The sequence below is a fragment of the Hypomesus transpacificus genome, chromosome 14 (assembly GCF_021917145.1).
Source record: "Hypomesus transpacificus isolate Combined female chromosome 14, fHypTra1, whole genome shotgun sequence".
In the NCBI taxonomy this organism is placed as follows: Eukaryota; Metazoa; Chordata; class Actinopteri; order Osmeriformes; family Osmeridae; genus Hypomesus; species Hypomesus transpacificus.
This window is the reverse complement of record NC_061073.1, coordinates 13,681,554-13,698,297: the sequence shown is the minus strand read 5'-3', so window position 1 is coordinate 13,698,297 and position 16,744 is coordinate 13,681,554. Positions and strand designations below refer to the sequence as shown.

At 42.1% G+C, this 16,744-nt stretch overlaps 4 protein-coding genes across 6 annotated transcripts; 1 reads left to right on the top strand and 3 right to left on the bottom strand.

The window, feature by feature from the left end:
* Positions 1-252: 252 nt before the first annotated feature.
* On the bottom strand, positions 253-5,612 carry chchd3b (coiled-coil-helix-coiled-coil-helix domain containing 3b). 2 transcript variants are annotated; one of them, XM_047033596.1, is made up of 9 exons: positions 5,325-5,612; positions 2,961-4,821; positions 2,710-2,803; positions 2,374-2,554; positions 1,939-1,953; positions 1,534-1,617; positions 1,356-1,426; positions 1,118-1,253; positions 253-866 (listed from the first exon to the last, which is right to left on the bottom strand). In XM_047033596.1, the coding sequence occupies exons 1-9, from the start codon at positions 5,400-5,402 to the stop codon at positions 843-845; spliced, it is 2,544 nt and encodes an 847-aa protein (XP_046889552.1). In that variant the 5' UTR covers positions 5,403-5,612; the 3' UTR covers positions 253-842. The 2 variants fall into 2 exon arrangements, with proteins under 2 accessions (XP_046889552.1, XP_046889553.1); XM_047033597.1 differs by lacking the exon at positions 1,939-1,953 and having other exon boundaries at positions 5,325-5,609.
* Positions 5,613-5,957: 345 nt separating this feature from the next.
* Positions 5,958-8,873, bottom strand: slc35b4 (solute carrier family 35 member B4). The gene is made up of 10 exons (XM_047033600.1): positions 8,616-8,873; positions 8,282-8,395; positions 8,098-8,200; positions 7,941-7,990; positions 7,721-7,802; positions 7,526-7,586; positions 7,185-7,297; positions 7,012-7,087; positions 6,691-6,766; positions 5,958-6,569 (listed from the first exon to the last, which is right to left on the bottom strand). Exons 1-10 carry the CDS (start codon positions 8,690-8,692, stop codon positions 6,329-6,331), a joined length of 993 nt encoding a protein of 330 aa, XP_046889556.1. The 5' UTR covers positions 8,693-8,873; the 3' UTR covers positions 5,958-6,328.
* Positions 8,874-9,105: 232 nt separating this feature from the next.
* golt1bb (golgi transport 1Bb) lies at positions 9,106-11,372 on the top strand. The gene is made up of 5 exons (XM_047033901.1): positions 9,106-9,269; positions 9,539-9,630; positions 9,739-9,917; positions 10,010-10,091; positions 10,695-11,372. Exons 1-5 carry the CDS (start codon positions 9,245-9,247, stop codon positions 10,731-10,733), a joined length of 417 nt encoding a protein of 138 aa, XP_046889857.1. The 5' UTR covers positions 9,106-9,244; the 3' UTR covers positions 10,734-11,372.
* A 371-nt stretch (positions 11,373-11,743) lies between these two features.
* On the bottom strand, positions 11,744-16,106 carry ldhbb (lactate dehydrogenase Bb). 2 transcript variants are annotated; one of them, XM_047034563.1, is made up of 7 exons: positions 13,991-14,127; positions 13,521-13,638; positions 13,227-13,400; positions 12,878-13,051; positions 12,596-12,713; positions 12,355-12,478; positions 11,744-12,230 (listed from the first exon to the last, which is right to left on the bottom strand). In XM_047034563.1, the coding sequence occupies exons 1-7, from the start codon at positions 14,117-14,119 to the stop codon at positions 12,063-12,065; spliced, it is 1,005 nt and encodes a 334-aa protein (XP_046890519.1). In that variant the 5' UTR covers positions 14,120-14,127; the 3' UTR covers positions 11,744-12,062. The 2 variants fall into 2 exon arrangements, with proteins under 2 accessions (XP_046890519.1, XP_046890520.1); XM_047034564.1 differs by lacking the exons at positions 11,744-12,230; positions 12,355-12,478 and adding an exon at positions 16,031-16,106 and having other exon boundaries at positions 12,592-12,713.
* Between the last annotated feature and the right edge of the window lie 638 nt (positions 16,107-16,744).

Genomic DNA, 16,744 nt, shown 5'->3' with positions numbered 1-16,744 from the left:
TGTTACAGCATATTGATACTACTTCAACTCCTTAATTTTGTAAAGCTTTTTAACAGTAGGCTACGAAGTGCATTCATAGTAAGTTAAGGCATTCCTTTGAAAATCTGTCAAATCATTCTGTATCCTAGGGATGGCGTTGACAGTTATTGTCTACTATAAATTGATAGTGTAGGTTTATTGCAGTGAAAGTATGGATGTCCACAGGAGGGCGGTCTAGAGAGCAGTTGAAAATTCTATGACACTAACAACATGTCAGGTTTTACAGTAGTTTATTTAGACAATTTTATTCCTCTTCTCCCAAAGGAAACAAAGATCAAATACCAGACAATGCCTAATTTCTTTCATATTCGATCAGTGCTGACCAAGTTGGTTTACATTAGTTCATACCAAACTTTATGTAACAATACACAAATATATGCATTTCTGGGACATATTACTGTATCTTAAAATGGGAAATTAAAGTTGTATCATGACAATTAAGGCACAAGTCGTCACCATTCATTAAACAATGCAAAAAAAGTACATTTTAAACTGTACTGTTGAACATGATAACAGAATCACTTAATTTTCCATTGGATTTGTGTGTTCTGGCCCGTACAAGAAACATGAGTCTACAGTAGAGAACATGTTCCACATGATGTTGTAGTGTGGTAGCCAATTCTGCCATTTTACCTCAATTTCTCTCAAGAGGCAGGCTTCAGTCTCCCACTGCAGAGCCCTGTCTCTGGGCTGTTCAAATTGACTTTGGTGAATGTGGATAATGTCGCCGTTCTCCTACCCTTTGGTCTAACAGTAATGCCATTGGTGAATTGATAAGGCTCTCCTGACACATGGCCCTGAGATTACCCTCCAGTGCTTAACTTAGTCTGGAAAAGAAAAGAGAAATTTAAATGGCCAGTGGGAAAGGTAAGAAGAGTGAGGACTGATGAACAGAAAGCAAGTTATACAGTAGGTGCACAGAGAAAATGTATTATTACTTCTGACATTGTATTCATTTAGTGTCTGCTAAGGGTGAAAAGAGCGAGGACAAAGAAGAAATATGGATATTACAGGTAAGCAAGGGGAAAATTAATTATCATTTGCAAGCATAAAAAGGGTGTGGGGTAAAAGGTAAGACCTGCTTGGCGTTGTCCACACACTGCATGTAAGCAGATGCGATGCTGGAGCAGGAGAGGGTCTGTCCTGTGTTCTCCCTGTAGCACTTGAGGATCTGACTTTGCAGGTCACTGCAAACTGGCTGAATATTAACACGTCTGGAAGGAGAATGATAGAGAAGTCAACACACCTTTCTGTAACTTATGTTGGTCTGGTATGAGATGTGAGACTTGTTGAGGGCCCGGCAGACTGCTACTCACGCAAAACGGCTGTGAGTGTCAGCTGAGCCTTGCTGGAAGTTTTCAGTGGTGACTTTGTAGAACTGGGAATTCTTTTGGCAAGAGGGACACATTGAACATTCAACACAATACAAAAACATTTGACCATGACATTGTGTGTATCTGTGTGTATGCATGAGTATGATATTGTGTGCTTTACCTTCTCTTCAAGCTTGGCAACATGTTCCCTGAAGAGAATGTCCTGCTTTTTCAGCTCCTTTTCTTTCTCGTCTAGTTTATGGGCCTGAGAAGGACATCATACAATCTTAATCTGTTAAATAAACTGGGGCTGACACACCAATACCTTACCATTATTATCTAAGTAATGTGTCTGATGTTTGAGGCCATCGAATCACCTAGAAGGTCACTGTATGGAAGGTAAACACCCATAAACCCACTATCTAATAAACATCTATTGTGTAGAGGATCTTGTCATTCTTTCTTCCCTTTTTATGAGCAGAGATTATAAACTGTATCTGGTACATGTATAGCCACTATTATGGATGAGAACAGAGAACAAAAAAGAAAGGAAAGTCTTCATGCATAGAGTCCTCTTGTGTCTTACCTTTAGTTCCATCCACTAAACGGAATGTACAGAACAAGAAAGAGAAAGTTAAGACAGAGATTTATCTTAACGGATGAAGAGAAAACGTCCAAGATGCGCTTTTAATTTGAAACAGGAACTAGTACAGTTTCAGCAATCTGATTAGGGGGCAGGGGTTATAAGGGTTGCCCTTGAAAGGGTAAGATCATCAAGATTTTCACGAGCAGACCTAGATTTACAACCACAGAAACAATGCCGGAAGGTAAAGAACAAAAATCTTAGAGCAAGATAAGTAGAGCAAATGCAAATATCTCTAAACCAAAGATAGTATTTTTCATGCACAGTTAGTATTAAGGATATGTGTGCATAGAAAATAAGATGTAGTGCATCAATAAACACTCTTGTGTGCGCGCACACACACACAGACAGTTGGACCATGTGACCCTCAATGCTTACGTAGAGCTGGGCCATGAGCCTTTCATCCTCTGTTTTCATGCGTTCCTTCATGATGGCCTCCTTCATGGTCTCTCTCTGGGCTGCCTGCTCCAGCTCCAGAGTCTTCTTGACCTGCTCCTGGATCTGGAGTTGGGCTGCCAGCTGAGCCTTAGCTCTGGCCTGGGCCTGCACCTCCTCCAGTCTACAGACACCAGAGACAGGCAGCCATGTGTATGTCTTACACATGACAAAAGATAGAACGCCAATGCTTGATGCAACAATCTTTCGTGATCTTTTCTGATTGGGAAAAGTATTGATACTCAGGTTAAATGATGAAAGTGTAATACGTCTCCTTACTGTTGGCGAAGCTCCAGTTGCCTCTGGCTCATCTCTTTCTCAAAGCCTTTCACCAGCTTCTCTTGGATTGATCTTCTCAGCTCCTCTTCGTCCACTATAACAAGAGACATTTCTCAAATTAAGAATGTTCTACGTGACTATCTAACCTACTGGTGTGGTTACAGCATTCACATGAGCATCAGCATTAATGTGACCATGAATAACAACAGAGGCCTTATGCACTCTTATGTGGAAAAAGAGATCCGACTTACCTATTGCGGGCTGGGATGGGATCACTACAAGGGCCACTTCCTCGATGATTGGGGGTACTGGGAAAGTGATCACGGACTCTACACTTGGGGAGGGGACCATAGACTCTGTTGGTGGAGGGGGAACCTGGGTCTCACCTATGGGGGATTCAGTAGGCAGGGTGGCGACCGCCATAGAGTGACATGAGGGAGGGAGCACCATAGGCTCCATGTCAGGCTCTGGTAGAGGTGCTGCTACTCGGGTAGCAGGGGGTGGAGCCATAGGCTCAGCAGGTGGGGGAGGAAGGGGTTGAGCAGTGGGTGGAGAAACAGCAATAAACACAGGGTCTACCGGTGTAGGGGGTGTTGGGAGGTCAACCGCTTCTGTAGGGGGTGGAGGTGAAGGTAGAGTCATATGTGAAAATGGGGGTTCTATCGGTGAAGGTAAGTCTACAGGCTCAATAGCGGGAGACCGGACAATGGGTTCAACAACGGAAGGGATTGGTAGAATAATAGGTTCTAGCGAGGGCGAGACTACAGATTCAACAACAGAGGAAATGACTGGCTCAACAGGGGCAGGGAGAGAGGAGGGGTTTGGGGCTGCAACAGGTTCCATGGTTGTAGGTTGGATTGCAGGTAGGACTACAGGTTCAACAACAGTCGGTAGGACTACAGGTTCAACAACAGTTGGTAGGACTACAGGTTCAATAATAGTCGGTAGGACTACAGGTTCAACAATAGTGGGTAGGACTACAGGTTCAACAATAGTCGGTAGGACTACAGGTTCAACAATAGTGGGTAGGACTACAGGTTCAACAATAGTGGGCAGTACTACAGGTTCAACAATAGTGGGTAGGACTACAGGTTCAACAATAGTAGGCAGTACTACAGGTTCAACAATAGCGGGCAGTACTACAGGTTCAACAATAGTGGGTAGGACTACAGGTTCAACAATAGTAGGCAGTACTACAGGTTCAACAATAGTAGGCAGTACTACAGGTTCAACAATAGCGGGCAGTACTACAGGTTCAACAATAGTGGGTAGGACTACAGGTTCAACAATAGCAGGCAGTACTACAGGTTCAACAATAGTGGGTAGGACTACAGGTTCAACAATAGTAGGCAGTACTACAGGTTCAACAATAGTGGGTAGGACTACAGGTTCAACAATAGTTGGTGGAACTACAGGTTCAGAAACTGTAGGAAGGACTACAAGTTCAACAATAGTAGGTAGCACTACAGGTTCAACAATAGTCGGTAGGACTACAGGTTCAATAAGGGCAGGGGTAGAGGGTACTACAGGTTCAACAAGGGCAGGGGTTGGGGTAGGGGGCACTATAGGTTCAACAGGGGCAGGGAGAGGGGCTGGAAGGGCTACAGGTTCAGAAATAGCCAAAAAAACTCCAGTTGGGGGACACATATGTTGTATGGGTACAGCTGGGGTTGTAGGTTCAACAACTGTAATAGGAACAACTGTTTCAACTGGGTGAGATAAAGGTTTAGGTACAGACTCAAGAGGGGAAGGTTTGGGTACAGCCTCAACATGTTCTACAAGTGGGGGAAGTGCCACAATTGGAGGAGGAGGGACATGAAATTTAACAGGAGAAGGTGGGGTGAACTTTGCTGGTTCAGGAGTTGAAGATGGTGTAGCGAGGGCGGGTGGGATGGAGGCAGGAGGGGCTGAGGTTGAAGCAGGTTCCTGGGGGAGGGTTGGTGGCAAGGTGGCAATAAATGGAGGAGAAAACTGTGTTTGAAGGGGGACTAGGTGTTCCACTGTGGGAGTCAGTGTGGTTCTGGGGGCTGCAGGATCAGGTTGGGTTGGCCGAGTGCAAGGATAGACGGACCCTGCAGATTCTTTCATCCGATTGATGACCTTGTCTGATAGCTGTACAAAGAGATAATGGTATTCATACAATCACTTGGAAACGTTCACTTGTTTCCCCCCCACTTAGACAGGTGGGTGTTTGTATAGATAATTGAGAAGTCCAGCTGCAATGGGGATGTTTAAGCAGTTCTTGGGTGGAATTGCAACTACAACTAGCTTCTGTCCACATGAAATAGCAAACAAAGATTTACAAAAGTAGGACAGCCATGCTACCTCTTATACAGAATGCATGTCCTCTACGTCTAGCCTATATTTAACTTACATCACACACCCTGTTAAAGCAGTGTGGCTAGGGAAATTGTGTTGTTTGCCATGTTATCATCCACATATAGCCTATATATCATTTGCAATGTCGTTTTTTAACGCTCACTTGATTTGTGAACTGCTAACATGTACAACGGTATACAACTGTAAAATGTATAAATGATGTGCTCTCTACAAACTTCCGAAGGGCAATCTATGCATTTTTACACTTGAATATAAGTTTGTGTATCGGCACTCACCCTAATGCCCTTCACAAAAGTAACACCGCGGTCGACATCGTCTTCAAACGAAAGGTGACTAGAGCTGTTTCCCCCCATTTCTGAACTATAATGTTATTAAAATATATGGTTTATTAATAGGTAACGTCCACGGTGTGGGTTGTGGACCTGCCAATATCACATTCGGTCCAGAGTTGGACAACCCCACACATAACGCTGCAAACGTGCCCTTCCCACTTGAGTTAACAAAAACGAATACCATTGGCTGACACAAGTGGGTCTTTAACATTAACGTTTTCTATTGGTCCACCTTCATTCGTAACTGTGATGAAAGCGTACATTATGTTCCATTCTATCTTTCCATACTATGCATAGGGAACATAAGTCAATTTAAATGTTTTATTTTAGGAGAGACTGATGATGCTATGACTTAATGACAGGGTTTTGTTATACTTCGTGACAAATACGTCCTGCCAAATATCCTGAGAAAAACCCGACACAGTAGCCTGCTCTGGCTACAGCCAACATGGCTCTGGCTATAGCCTACAAATAATGCAGATGTATGCAATATTGTATACATCTGCGATATTGCCTCGGTGTCACCGCATAGAACATTTCCACTGATTTCAAATCAATGTTAACAGCATCAGCATGTTCCATCCAAACAGTATAACCTCTATAATTACAATTTTCTGTGCATTACAACTTCATAGCAAATACTTATCCAACAATTAAACATATTCCACACCCATAACAAACCAAACTAACAAAATACATCTTTGTTAATTTTGCTTTCAGTCAATGGAGTGCACGTTATTCTAGTGGAAAGGTATCACTAGTGTAAACAATGGAAAAATGCATTTACAAACATGACTCTTAAAAAGCAACATGATACTGTCACTACCTAAAGTCTAGGCCTACAGCAGAGGGATAAACAGGCCATATAACACCCAGATCCACACGGATTCATGTACAGTACATCAGAATAGAGGCACTCTCAAGTGTGGGATGTTAAGTGTTGCACATCACTTCATCTTCTTCTCCGGTCCACGCAAGACAGTGCGTACGCTGGACCACACATCTGTGTACAGCAGAGTGCCCAGGAACACAACTGCAGTGCCCACCCAGTGCCAGACAGTGAAGGGGTTATTGAAGTACAGGATGGAGATGATGAGGCTGAGGAACTTTCTCAAAGTCACCACCAGTGTCACTGTGAGTGAAGCACACTCCGTTGTCAAGATAAACACACCACGGATGCAAATGTATCTGAGGAAATAGGTTAAGTTCTGTACAAGGAACATATTTTAACTGAACATATTTTGCAATTGTGTCTCCCTGGTGAATAGGTCAATTGCACAACATTCTAATTAATTGAGCACAAGGATACTGTGTTATGACATTCATCAGAAGGTATATCCACATCACTGGTACAGCTTGTCCAATCACAGGGACCTCTACAGGAACTGAAAAACAAAATCTTGTTTACAGCACAACTCTGATTACAACTTCCTCTGTGACTAATGACACTCACAGACCTAACTTTTCAAACTAATTAATTTCCACAATACTCAAATTGATAAGTTATGCTTTCACTACTTTGATTGAGAATGTATCTTAAATGTTATGAGATAAAGTAATAACTTACTAAATTACGTTACGACAAAATTCCTTCTGGATTTCCCCCAAGTGAAAAACAGTGTTAACTTACTGCTTTGACTGAAGAGTAAACCGTGGTTGTAGATGTCTGTAGACAGGAGAAGGAACCCAGGCAGAGGAAGGCAATGCTGACAGGGAAATGTGATAATTTCAAGTGATATAGTAAAACACAAATAGAAGGATGCATGGTTAAAGGTAGGTGGGGGACATAAGAAGGTTGCTCACATTGTAGAAGAGAGCTTCCTTCGAGTGCTGTTTGCCATACTGCTTGTACAATGTCTCTTGGAATATGCCCATTCTTGCAGACATGAGAAGTGCAAAGGTCAACATGCCAATACCTAAAAAAACAGAGAAGCCAGAATAAAGTTTAATAATGACAATGTTGAATTAGTGATGACACAAATTAGGCTCTATACAAAGGTGAAGCTTACCACTTCCAATGACATTGAACTATATATTTACTTAGCACATGCCCTGGAGTACACACCCAGGCACATACAGGTCAACTTTCACAATGTAAATGCAAGTCATTTTGGAAGAAAGCACCACTTGGAGGAAAGACTCACCCAGAAGCCAGCGTAGGAAGGCATTAAAACCATCCTCGTTTGTGGCCTCATTCCCTACGTTCTGAAGAAAAAAATTTGAAGAATAATAGAACACAAATATTCCTTACTTACTAACTTATACTGTTCTGCACAAGTAATTATGAACTGTATGAAGTAACAAGTATTGATATCTGAAGTCTCCATTTATAGACTCACCACTTGTTTGGCAGACATAATGGTGCAAATGAAGATGCCCATGGACACAAGGACTATGGACATATATTTACTGGTTGAGTACCTTCAGGGAGACAAAGCATGGACATTATCACAACATTGTTCACAGGGTATGCAGAGACGCCAGGAACAGTAATGTGCACTTAAATGATTGCAGAATTAGGTTATGAAATATTTCTGCTACGTGAGAAAAAGCAAGTACCTTTTCTTCAAAATTATTATACCCAGGACCATGTTAGCTATTAAAGATCCCTGTAAAGAGATAAGAAAACCAACCAAGAAGGTTAACACATTGGCAATTGGTGATATTGGATATTTAGGTTAAGGAAAGATGGAGGCAAACGGATAACAATACTCACAGATCTAAAGATCATGTGCAATGGCATGGAAATATTGAAGTTGAGGGCATAGTTGTTGATCACACTGACAGTGAAGAACATGGTCACCATGATCACATAGTTACTGGAAAAAATAGAAAAAAACTGTTAGAATCTAAATACAGGTGGCATTCCACAATTCATCTTATGCCTCTGTATATGATACCTTATCGGGATGGCTGGTTTCTTTCGTCCAAAGTTTGCCTCGAAGATAAAGCCCTCCAAAGCAATACATGCAAACTGAGCAAATGTCACTATGTTGCCGCATCCAGGAAACTCTCTGTGTACGAAAAAACGATTTAACAAAGTCTTTGCAGCCTATGCTGCAACCTGTCAAAGTTATCATGTGCACTCACTGTACCACACCAGTTAAATTCCAAGGACATAGCAAGCAATAGCTACGAGACGTTAAAAAAAAAAGATAAATACACGGTATAAGATAGATCCCAAACCTCAATGTGATAGATCGCTAGTGACATAAACAACGGAGGACAACTCACCTTATAAGTAATTCCAAAAATACAACGTTACTGCAGCACCCAACAAAAACAAGAACTATTGCAAAACCGGCATTCATGTTTTCCAAATAGCTTGCAAAAGTTTGACATTAAGGTTCTTTATTCTAACTTACACATTCTGATTGACGTTGTGTCTTATCCCTAATCAAGCGAATAAAAATTAACACTTTAACACGTTTTCCCTTTCCTCTGTTTTCACTCCGGCTTTTCGTTTCCTGGTTTTGGGTTCATGGGTGCTGTAGTTCAAAATGTAGCCACCTCATAAAACTACATATCCCAAGAAAATGGCCATGTCAGAGAAAGGACTGTAATTTAATACAATAATCTGAATCATTAAATAAAATTATTATTGGGATTCAGTGTAAATATTATAAGATGTAATAAAGCTGAACTGAAAAAAAGATAGCTTTGGCCATGTCGCTGCACAAGCTTCCAGAAACAGCAGATTTCACGTCGACAAGCGTGCGTGAGTGCGTGGTTGGTTGGTTCCGGAAGACGTGGCGCCAGCCTCTGTTCCGCTCAGTGCCAGCAACAAGCACTTCATAACTGTTACATCAGATATTTAGCTATTTTGTGTTGTTTAAAATCAACTGAAGTGTACTAGCGCAAACATGATTTCGCTAACGGATTCACAAAGTAAGTTTTTTTCTCTCTCGACACTGTTTTTTGGTGAGCAGCCATCAACGTAGACTAGCTAGCTTACTGTAACGATGCTGCTGCTGTCTCAATTGAATGAGAAATGGGCCTATTGCCCTGGTTTATGAGCTGGACTAAGTCAACGTTGCCTATCAGTTAAACTTTTTTAGAATCTTCCTGACGTTGTAAAAAGTAATACAAATTAAATAAAAAATGCACAATGAACAATGATGTTTGAGCTGTGAGATTTGTGTTTGTATTTTCTACAGAAATCGGGATGGGGCTGACAGGCTTTGGGGTGTTTTTCCTTTTCTTTGGTATGATTCTGTTCTTCGACAAAGCGCTTCTTGCCATTGGAAATGTGAGTTAGATGTTAATATGCTGTGACAAATACGAGATGAATTTGTGTTTCACAGAGCCAAACCTAAGATCAATATAAAGTTGCCTAACGCTTTCTGTGTCTTTGTAGATACTGTTTGTTGCAGGTTTGTCTTTTGTCATTGGCTGGGAGCGCACATTTAGGTTCTTCTTCCAGAGACACAAAGTGAAGGCAACTAGTTTCTTCCTGGGGGGAGTGCTTGTGGTGCTGATTGGCTGGCCCATAATTGGAGTTGTCCTAGAAGTCTATGGTTTCTTTCTCTTATTCAGGTGAGTCTACAAGAGGGTGTATTAGATCGCAAGATCAAGGAGGGTCATCAGTTTTCAGTCTCTTTCTCTCTCACTCCTCTTTCTCCCTCCAGGGGCTTTTTCCCAGTGGCAGTGGGCTTCATCAGGAGGGTGCCTATCCTTGGGTCTCTGTTGAATCTCCCAGGGATCAGTGGAGTAAGTGTGATCTCAATGAAGAGCCAAAGGCCCTTCACTCACATGGCCCTTCACTGTGTTTGGTATGTCAATTAGGAAGGTTATGTATGATTCTAAACTGGTAAAGTAAACAAATATACTATGAGTTGGGGACTGATGCTCTGCACACCCACGTCTCCTGGGCAACAGTACTATCTCCTCAGTGTGGACCTACTAGGACAGGCAGGTCTTAGTTCTGCCATACTTGCGTCAGTGATGACCCCAGCCTTTGTTACTCTTGGTCTGCAGTCTGTCATGCCTCTCCCTACCACATGGTCACTGCTCTGCAGTTCCCATACAGTACAATACTGTTCAACTCTAGTTTCCCAGTCTGATGAGACTATGTGCTTATTGTCTCTTTATACCAAACCTTGAATGCAGAAACCATGATCAGTTTTCCCCCTTTCTGCCAAGTTAGCTCTTGAGGCGAACTTCTACATTACGGCGTGACCAATCCTTCAGCATTTTGAACACCCTGTAAAACACGTATTGTCTCTCCCAAGTAGGCGTGTAAACAGTTGGTGTGTTTGAAATGTATTGAGTGTTTTATGTCAAGATTGTGACTTTGGCCTTTTTTTGTTTCAGTTGGTGGACAAAGTTGGCGAGAGCAACAACATGGTATAACAATAATTGGTTATTGCTTTGAGAGGATATCACCTATTTATAATAGCTATTATTGATGACTGTATTCCATGTTGGGCTACACTATCCCATTGTAAAGGTCAAAGCTGTGAATCAAAACCTCATACTGCTCAAAGGAAATTATAATTACGCCTCGGCAACTGACTGACACATTTCCGACCTAAGGAAATGGCCATGAATTTTTGTAGCCATTGGATATTCTGACCAAGGGACATTGTCAAGGCCCAAATTGGGCCCCCCTCAGTTTCTTTACTCCTCTTGACTGTCTGATGATGGTCGACATGTCTGGACCAACCACTGGATGGAAAGCTCTATTAAGGAAGGCAGGAGCATGTTACAGCAACCTTTCAAATAGAATGTTGTGCCTGTGCAGCTAAGAGAGTATTTTGGTTTGTTTTGATCAAGTGTTTCTGAAATGTACAGTGGATGAAAGTGTAGGTGGTGTCACAACCAACCATAGTAGACCAGCAAGCGCACCATGGGTCATGTGTGCATCTACAGTACATAGACTGCTGGTCTCACTCAGTCACTTTGTATTAATACGTAAAGAGGCTTGTCAGATGTTTTACTTAATGTAACTTTTGTAAATACATACTTGAAATAAAGTGTGTTTTTTTATAATTGTTTTGTCATTTGACTCATTATTTCGCAACAATAAATATTTTGATCAATTCAGTATTGAGCAATTATAACTTGTTCAAAGAACCTGTAAAAACGTAGCCTATACTGGCTATTTCCATATGGCTTGCAACAGAGTATCATGCAGTGCTGTCTAGTCTCAGCTCAAAACGCTGCTGGGCAAAATAACAAGCTCTCATCACTTATAGTGCAGGAAATGTCACCTCGGGTCCTGTGCACTACAAGAATAGCCCCAAGTGAGAAAACATAGGCTTCACTGGTGAAGTAGGCTTCTGTAAAATGTAAATGTAATGACACATAATGACTGATACTGTAACCACAGTGTAGTAGAAGAACAAACACGTACAACATTGATTATTTCAACTATGAAAAATGTAACTACATTTCTTATTCACACATGTACACTTGTGCTTTATTAAACATCAAACAACGACATTTCATATCACTTTAAACCAATGAGACATTGTACCCTCCTTTGCTGTCTTTCTTATAAGCAGCACTGTGCAGACTCTGACACTTAACACTCATGGGACCAGACCCTTAGACGCCTGGGAATCTGAAGAGGATGGGGGGTACAACAGTATGTGAAGTGCAGTTGGTGTTTTTGGACTGTTGAGTTAAAGAGTAGGTGACAAGCAGTATGGATTGACTTCAGCGCCCTCTACTGTCTTCTTACACGTCTTTCAGGTCTTTCTGGATGCCCCACAGTGTGTTGGCGCTTGACCTCAATTGAGCAATCTCCTTGTCCGTCAAGGTCATGTTGACCACGCTGGCCACACCTCCGTTGTTCAGTATGCAGGGCAGGCTCAAGTATACCTCATCACTGATTCCGAACATGCCCTGTCAATTAATAATATGGCCATTGTTAGTCCGGTTTGCACACACAAACATGTTATATGTAGGTAAAGTTGAGGGTGTTTAGATTGTGCTGTTACAGTGTGGGGAATGTATGTGAAGTCTTCACCTTGACCATTGTAGATACAGGATGGATCCTGTTCATGTTTTTGATGAGGCTCTCAGCCAGGTCAGCTACACTCAATCCAATGGCCCAGTTAGTGTAGCCCTTCAGTTTGATCACCTCATAGGCACTGCAACATACATACACACAAGCAACCACATACTAATACCTTCATAGGAGAAATAAACCAGGGCTATCTGATTAGATTTATGAGCAATTCATGCCTCCACAGTTTTGGTAAAATTACCTGTCTACCACCTTCTTGTGAGTCTCCTTCCAGTTCTCACTGTCATGGTCGGTACCAATGTCTGGGTTTAGTGTCTGCAGGTTCACTCCTGCTACATTCGCTCCACTCCACACAGGCACTAGAAAAACACAACTAATGGTGAGATCACCTTTGCTTTTCCAAAAGCAAGAAATTAGCATCTCTTTCACGTTTCATTGCGCTTCAAAGGGAAATCGGACTCAAGTCAATTAATGATTTCCATAACAAAGGTTTTTAGTCTTATCAGACCCACACAACACTCACCACTGGTGTCTCCATGTTCTCCCAATATCCAGCCATTAAAGCTGCTGGAATGGATGCCAAGTTTGTCAGCCATCAGGTAGCGGAAGCGAGCAGAGTCTAGGTTGGTGCCACTGCCGATGACACGGTGCTTTGGGAGGCCACTCAGCTTCCAGGTCACATAGGTCAACACATCAACTGCAGCAAATGGAAAGTCTTGTTTGACCCACTGTTTGATGTAACTGGGATTGTGTGTGTGTCAAACTTGATGTTTTCCATGTATCTGGAGTAACCTGCTGTGCCAGAGACACATCAAGGTTATGTAAAAGTGTTTTGTGGTTCTTTTATAAGGATAGCATTTCTGACAGGTTACCTGGGTTGGACACCACAATGATGATACAGTTGGGGCTGTACCTCACTATCTGAGGAATGATGTGTTTGAAGATATTAACATTTCTCTGGACAAGGTTAAGCCTGCTCTCTCCCTCTTGCTGTCGGACACCTGCCGTCACCACCACAATCCGTGAGTTTGCTGTCACAGAGTAATCTGGCAGAGGGACATGAGAGGATCAGTCACCCATATTGAAGACCACAGACACACTTCCACCAAGGGGGATGGGTGGATCTTGAACCCCCCGTTTCTGGTGGCTTGGAGCTACATATTCACCTTTATCTGCAACAATCTTGGATGTTTTTAGAAAGAGGCTCCCATGCTGTAGGTCCATCATCTCCCCCTTCAGCTTGTCCTCCATCACATCAACCAGGGCCAGCTCATCAGCCAGCTCCTAGTGAGTGGGAGAGAGTAAGTGAGTGAGTGAGAGAGATAGAGATAGAGAGAGAGAGAGAGAGAGAGAGAGAGAGAGAGAGAGAAAGAGAGAGAGAGAGAGAGAGAGAGAGAGAGGGGGCAGACAGAGAGACATGTTGAATTTATCAATGACAAATACAAGAAAATATATTTCTGTAACATATTACATTCTCAACATACCATAAGGCAAGGTAACAGAGTGTAGCGAATGAGTGTGCTGGTAGGATAAGTAGGATCGTCAGGCATGGTACAAATACTATAGTGCTACTATGGCAGGATAATCTGATAATTTGAACACCAAAGACAAGTAAAATAATTCTGAGAAGTCTTACCCTGAGGAGAATGCTAACGGCACAGGCCATGCCCACCTGGCCTACCCCCACCACTGTCACCTTGTTCCTAGGGGGCTCGGCCGGACCACTGAAAAGAGGGGTGATGAGCTTCTGCAGAATTGAGGCCATGTTTAATGCTGGAGAGAGCACAAGATGGAGGGATCGAAAAGTCCCCCGTTAATCATAAAAAAATGTCAGCTCTATTATATGTCCACAGAGTGGTAAAAACAAATAAGATTTACGATTTTGCATGGATGAATAGATACAGTTAACACTAACGCATACACATCTTGCAGTGTTTCAGATAACAGCACTGCAGGGGATTACAGATTAAGAGTGACATTTGATTTACGAGCAGTCTAACTTTGTTGTGTGTCTTCTACCTGCAAGTCACCTTGACATTTAACACAAACAAACACACACACACATCACTGTCCAAACCCCAACAGACAAAATTGACTGACTACAACAAATACTTGCTTTGCTGGACGATGCTCCGAGTTGCAAGGTATAAATACCACCATGTAATCAACATGGCAGGCTAGACATATGGAGAGTTTCCAAAGCTCAGTACTCCCTGCATCCACTACACTTTCCAGAGTCCCTGTGGTTCAGAGGCAGTAAGCAGATGGAGTCAGCAGCCAGGTGAGCTGCAGTAGCACAGCGTGCGTGTAACTCAGACCCCAGACAAGGAATGTTGTACGAGCACAGAGCGCTGCTCCTCTCCCTCCACCTCCTGCTTTTGGGACGCTCTAATCGGATGCCGGACATGACAGCAGACTGTTAAAAAGGAGTTACTGTAATCCTATAACACAGTGTCCATCTGCTGCACTTCTACCTCACAGCTCCACAGTCCACCCAGTGTGTAAGCAGTGCTAAATGAAATTAACTGATTTGCTCCACCTTGCAAAAAGGGCAGACAACATTTGTTAATATAACATCTAGGTCAGGTCATTTGAAATCAGATCTGTTAATCTTTTACTTAACACCACCTGAAACTAACATGATATTTTTTGTCAACTGTCTAATTATTAGAATAGGGTGTGCTGGATTGGAACAAATCTCTAGTGTTATGGTAGTTCTCCAGGATCAGGGCTGGGAAGACTTGTTCAAAATTGTAACACAAATCTTAAACCCATGTTGTTTTTAATTAAATTCCACCCATGATGGGTCTTAATTTGTTGTGCCAACATATCAACGATCAGTGATCAATGTATACAAAAAAGTAAAGCTTAAGATAAACACATTATAAATTCCAATATTATGTGTGATATTACATTTTACTTCATAAAAGCCCATGTAGAATGAATTAGAGAGAGAAAGCACATCACGTAGCCTACATCCGTGGGACTTTAGCAGTTAATGCGCTCCATTGGTTCTTATCCGGTTCTTATCAAGGTCATACCAAGATGGGATGGCATTTTTTGGCTGTGCTTTTTCTAAATAAATGAACACGCACCTTTTATGGTTTTATATAACATACTGTAGAATTGTATGTTGTTTAAAACAAATATAGTTTCTTGACTCAAACCGCAAACCGGCGCACCGGTCTAATCTCTTGTGCATGGCAGCGCGCCAATTCGACGGTACAGAAGTTGACGAGGTTCATACCATTTCATTCCAAGCCACACCACCTTTGATGAAAAGTCAGGCATGCGGTTGATGCCTCTTGAAATTGAAAACCATGGCCGATGATGAATTTTGTCAGATTTCGGGGAGGATGCCTAAACCAAGACGCCCAAACTGGCTACTAAACCAAAAGCCGCACGCAAAGCGATAATGATCATCCATTGGTATGAAATAGTAGGCCTACTATTGGTTCGAAATAGTATTTAATAAGATAATAGTAGGCTATATTTTACATGTCAACAGTTCATTGTTTGTTCCCAATTTCTTACATGGATGTCCCGATAGAGACATTAGAGCTATAATTTAAATAGGCTATAACTTATGAGGTTTAAAGGATTTTGCCCATTAAAATTTGCATGGTTATTCGCACATTCTATATGCAGCTGAACTAAAATAATCTTCAGTACGTACATGTTTTTGTCCCGATTGGAACTTGGTCCCGTTAAGTTGCAGGGCAGAGGGTAAGCAGCTACCTCAGCGATCCTTGACAGTACGTGCGTCTGACAGCTTTAAATCCACAATTTAAAGCGGATGTTGTATCGAGGTAGGTAAGGTAGGTGAGTCAATTTAGAGCTGTTATCGTGAAACCTTTGACAATTGAATTCTGATTTGGGATATGACATTTGAATGATATTGTGGTACGCTTAAGGGCACCTTGGTTTACATTCAACATGATTTAATGTCTATCATAGTCTTCCCTCATATATTGAAGAATATTTGGGCTCATGTGTCATGATGCAATATTATGCCCTCAAGAAACACCCATATGAACTACCCACTACCTTCCTATCTCACACACAGACATGCAATTTGTGAAGGTCTCTGTGACACTGCTTGTAATACTGCCATTTTCAAAATCAATCAGATTTTTTACAAGCTTGGCTTCCAGTACACAAGACTTGCCTTGACACAGTCGTGACCCATCGAGGCATGGACTCCACTAGAGCTCTGAAGGTGTGCTGTGGTATCTGGCAACAAAACATTAGCAGCAGATCCTTTAAATCCTGTAAATTGCGAGGTGGGGCCTCTATGGATCTGACGTGTTTGTCCATCACATCCCTCAAGATGCTCAATTGGATTGAGATCTGGGGAATTTGGAGGCAAACAACACCATTAACTCATTGT

Bases quoted from the DNA above. Each gene is read 5' to 3' on its own strand.
- chchd3b (XM_047033596.1), bottom strand. From the start codon at position 5,402: ATGGGGGGAAACAGCTCTAGTCACCTTTCGTTTGAAGACGATGTCGAC. The intron at 2,804-2,960 runs GTAAGTCGGATC...CTCTTGTTATAG, and splicing joins CCCATCCCAGCCCGCAATAG to TGGACGAAGAGGAGCTGAGA. The intron at 867-1,117 runs GTCTTACCTTTT...TTTCTTTTCCAG, and splicing joins GTGTGGACAACGCCAAGCAG to ACTAAGTTAAGCACTGGAGG.
- slc35b4 (XM_047033600.1), bottom strand. From the start codon at position 8,692: ATGAATGCCGGTTTTGCAATAGTTCTTGTTTTTGTTGGGTGCTGCAGT. The intron at 7,298-7,525 runs GTGAGTCTTTCC...CTGTTTTTTTAG, and splicing joins CTTCCTACGCTGGCTTCTGG to GTATTGGCATGTTGACCTTT. The intron at 6,767-7,011 runs GTAAGTTAACAC...TTTGTTTTTCAG, and splicing joins TTTACTCTTCAGTCAAAGCA to TTCCTGTAGAGGTCCCTGTG.
- golt1bb (XM_047033901.1), top strand. From the start codon at position 9,245: ATGATTTCGCTAACGGATTCACAAA. The intron at 9,270-9,538 runs GTAAGTTTTTTT...TATTTTCTACAG, and splicing joins TTCGCTAACGGATTCACAAA to AAATCGGGATGGGGCTGACA. The intron at 9,631-9,738 runs GTGAGTTAGATG...GTGTCTTTGTAG, and splicing joins CGCTTCTTGCCATTGGAAAT to ATACTGTTTGTTGCAGGTTT.
- ldhbb (XM_047034563.1), bottom strand. From the start codon at position 14,119: ATGGCCTCAATTCTGCAGAAGCTCATCACCCCTCTTTTCAGTGGTCCG. The intron at 13,401-13,520 runs GTGAATATGTAG...TCCCTCTGCCAG, and splicing joins CAAGATTGTTGCAGATAAAG to ATTACTCTGTGACAGCAAAC. The intron at 12,479-12,595 runs GTAATTTTACCA...TGTATGTTGCAG, and splicing joins CACAAGAAGGTGGTAGACAG to TGCCTATGAGGTGATCAAAC.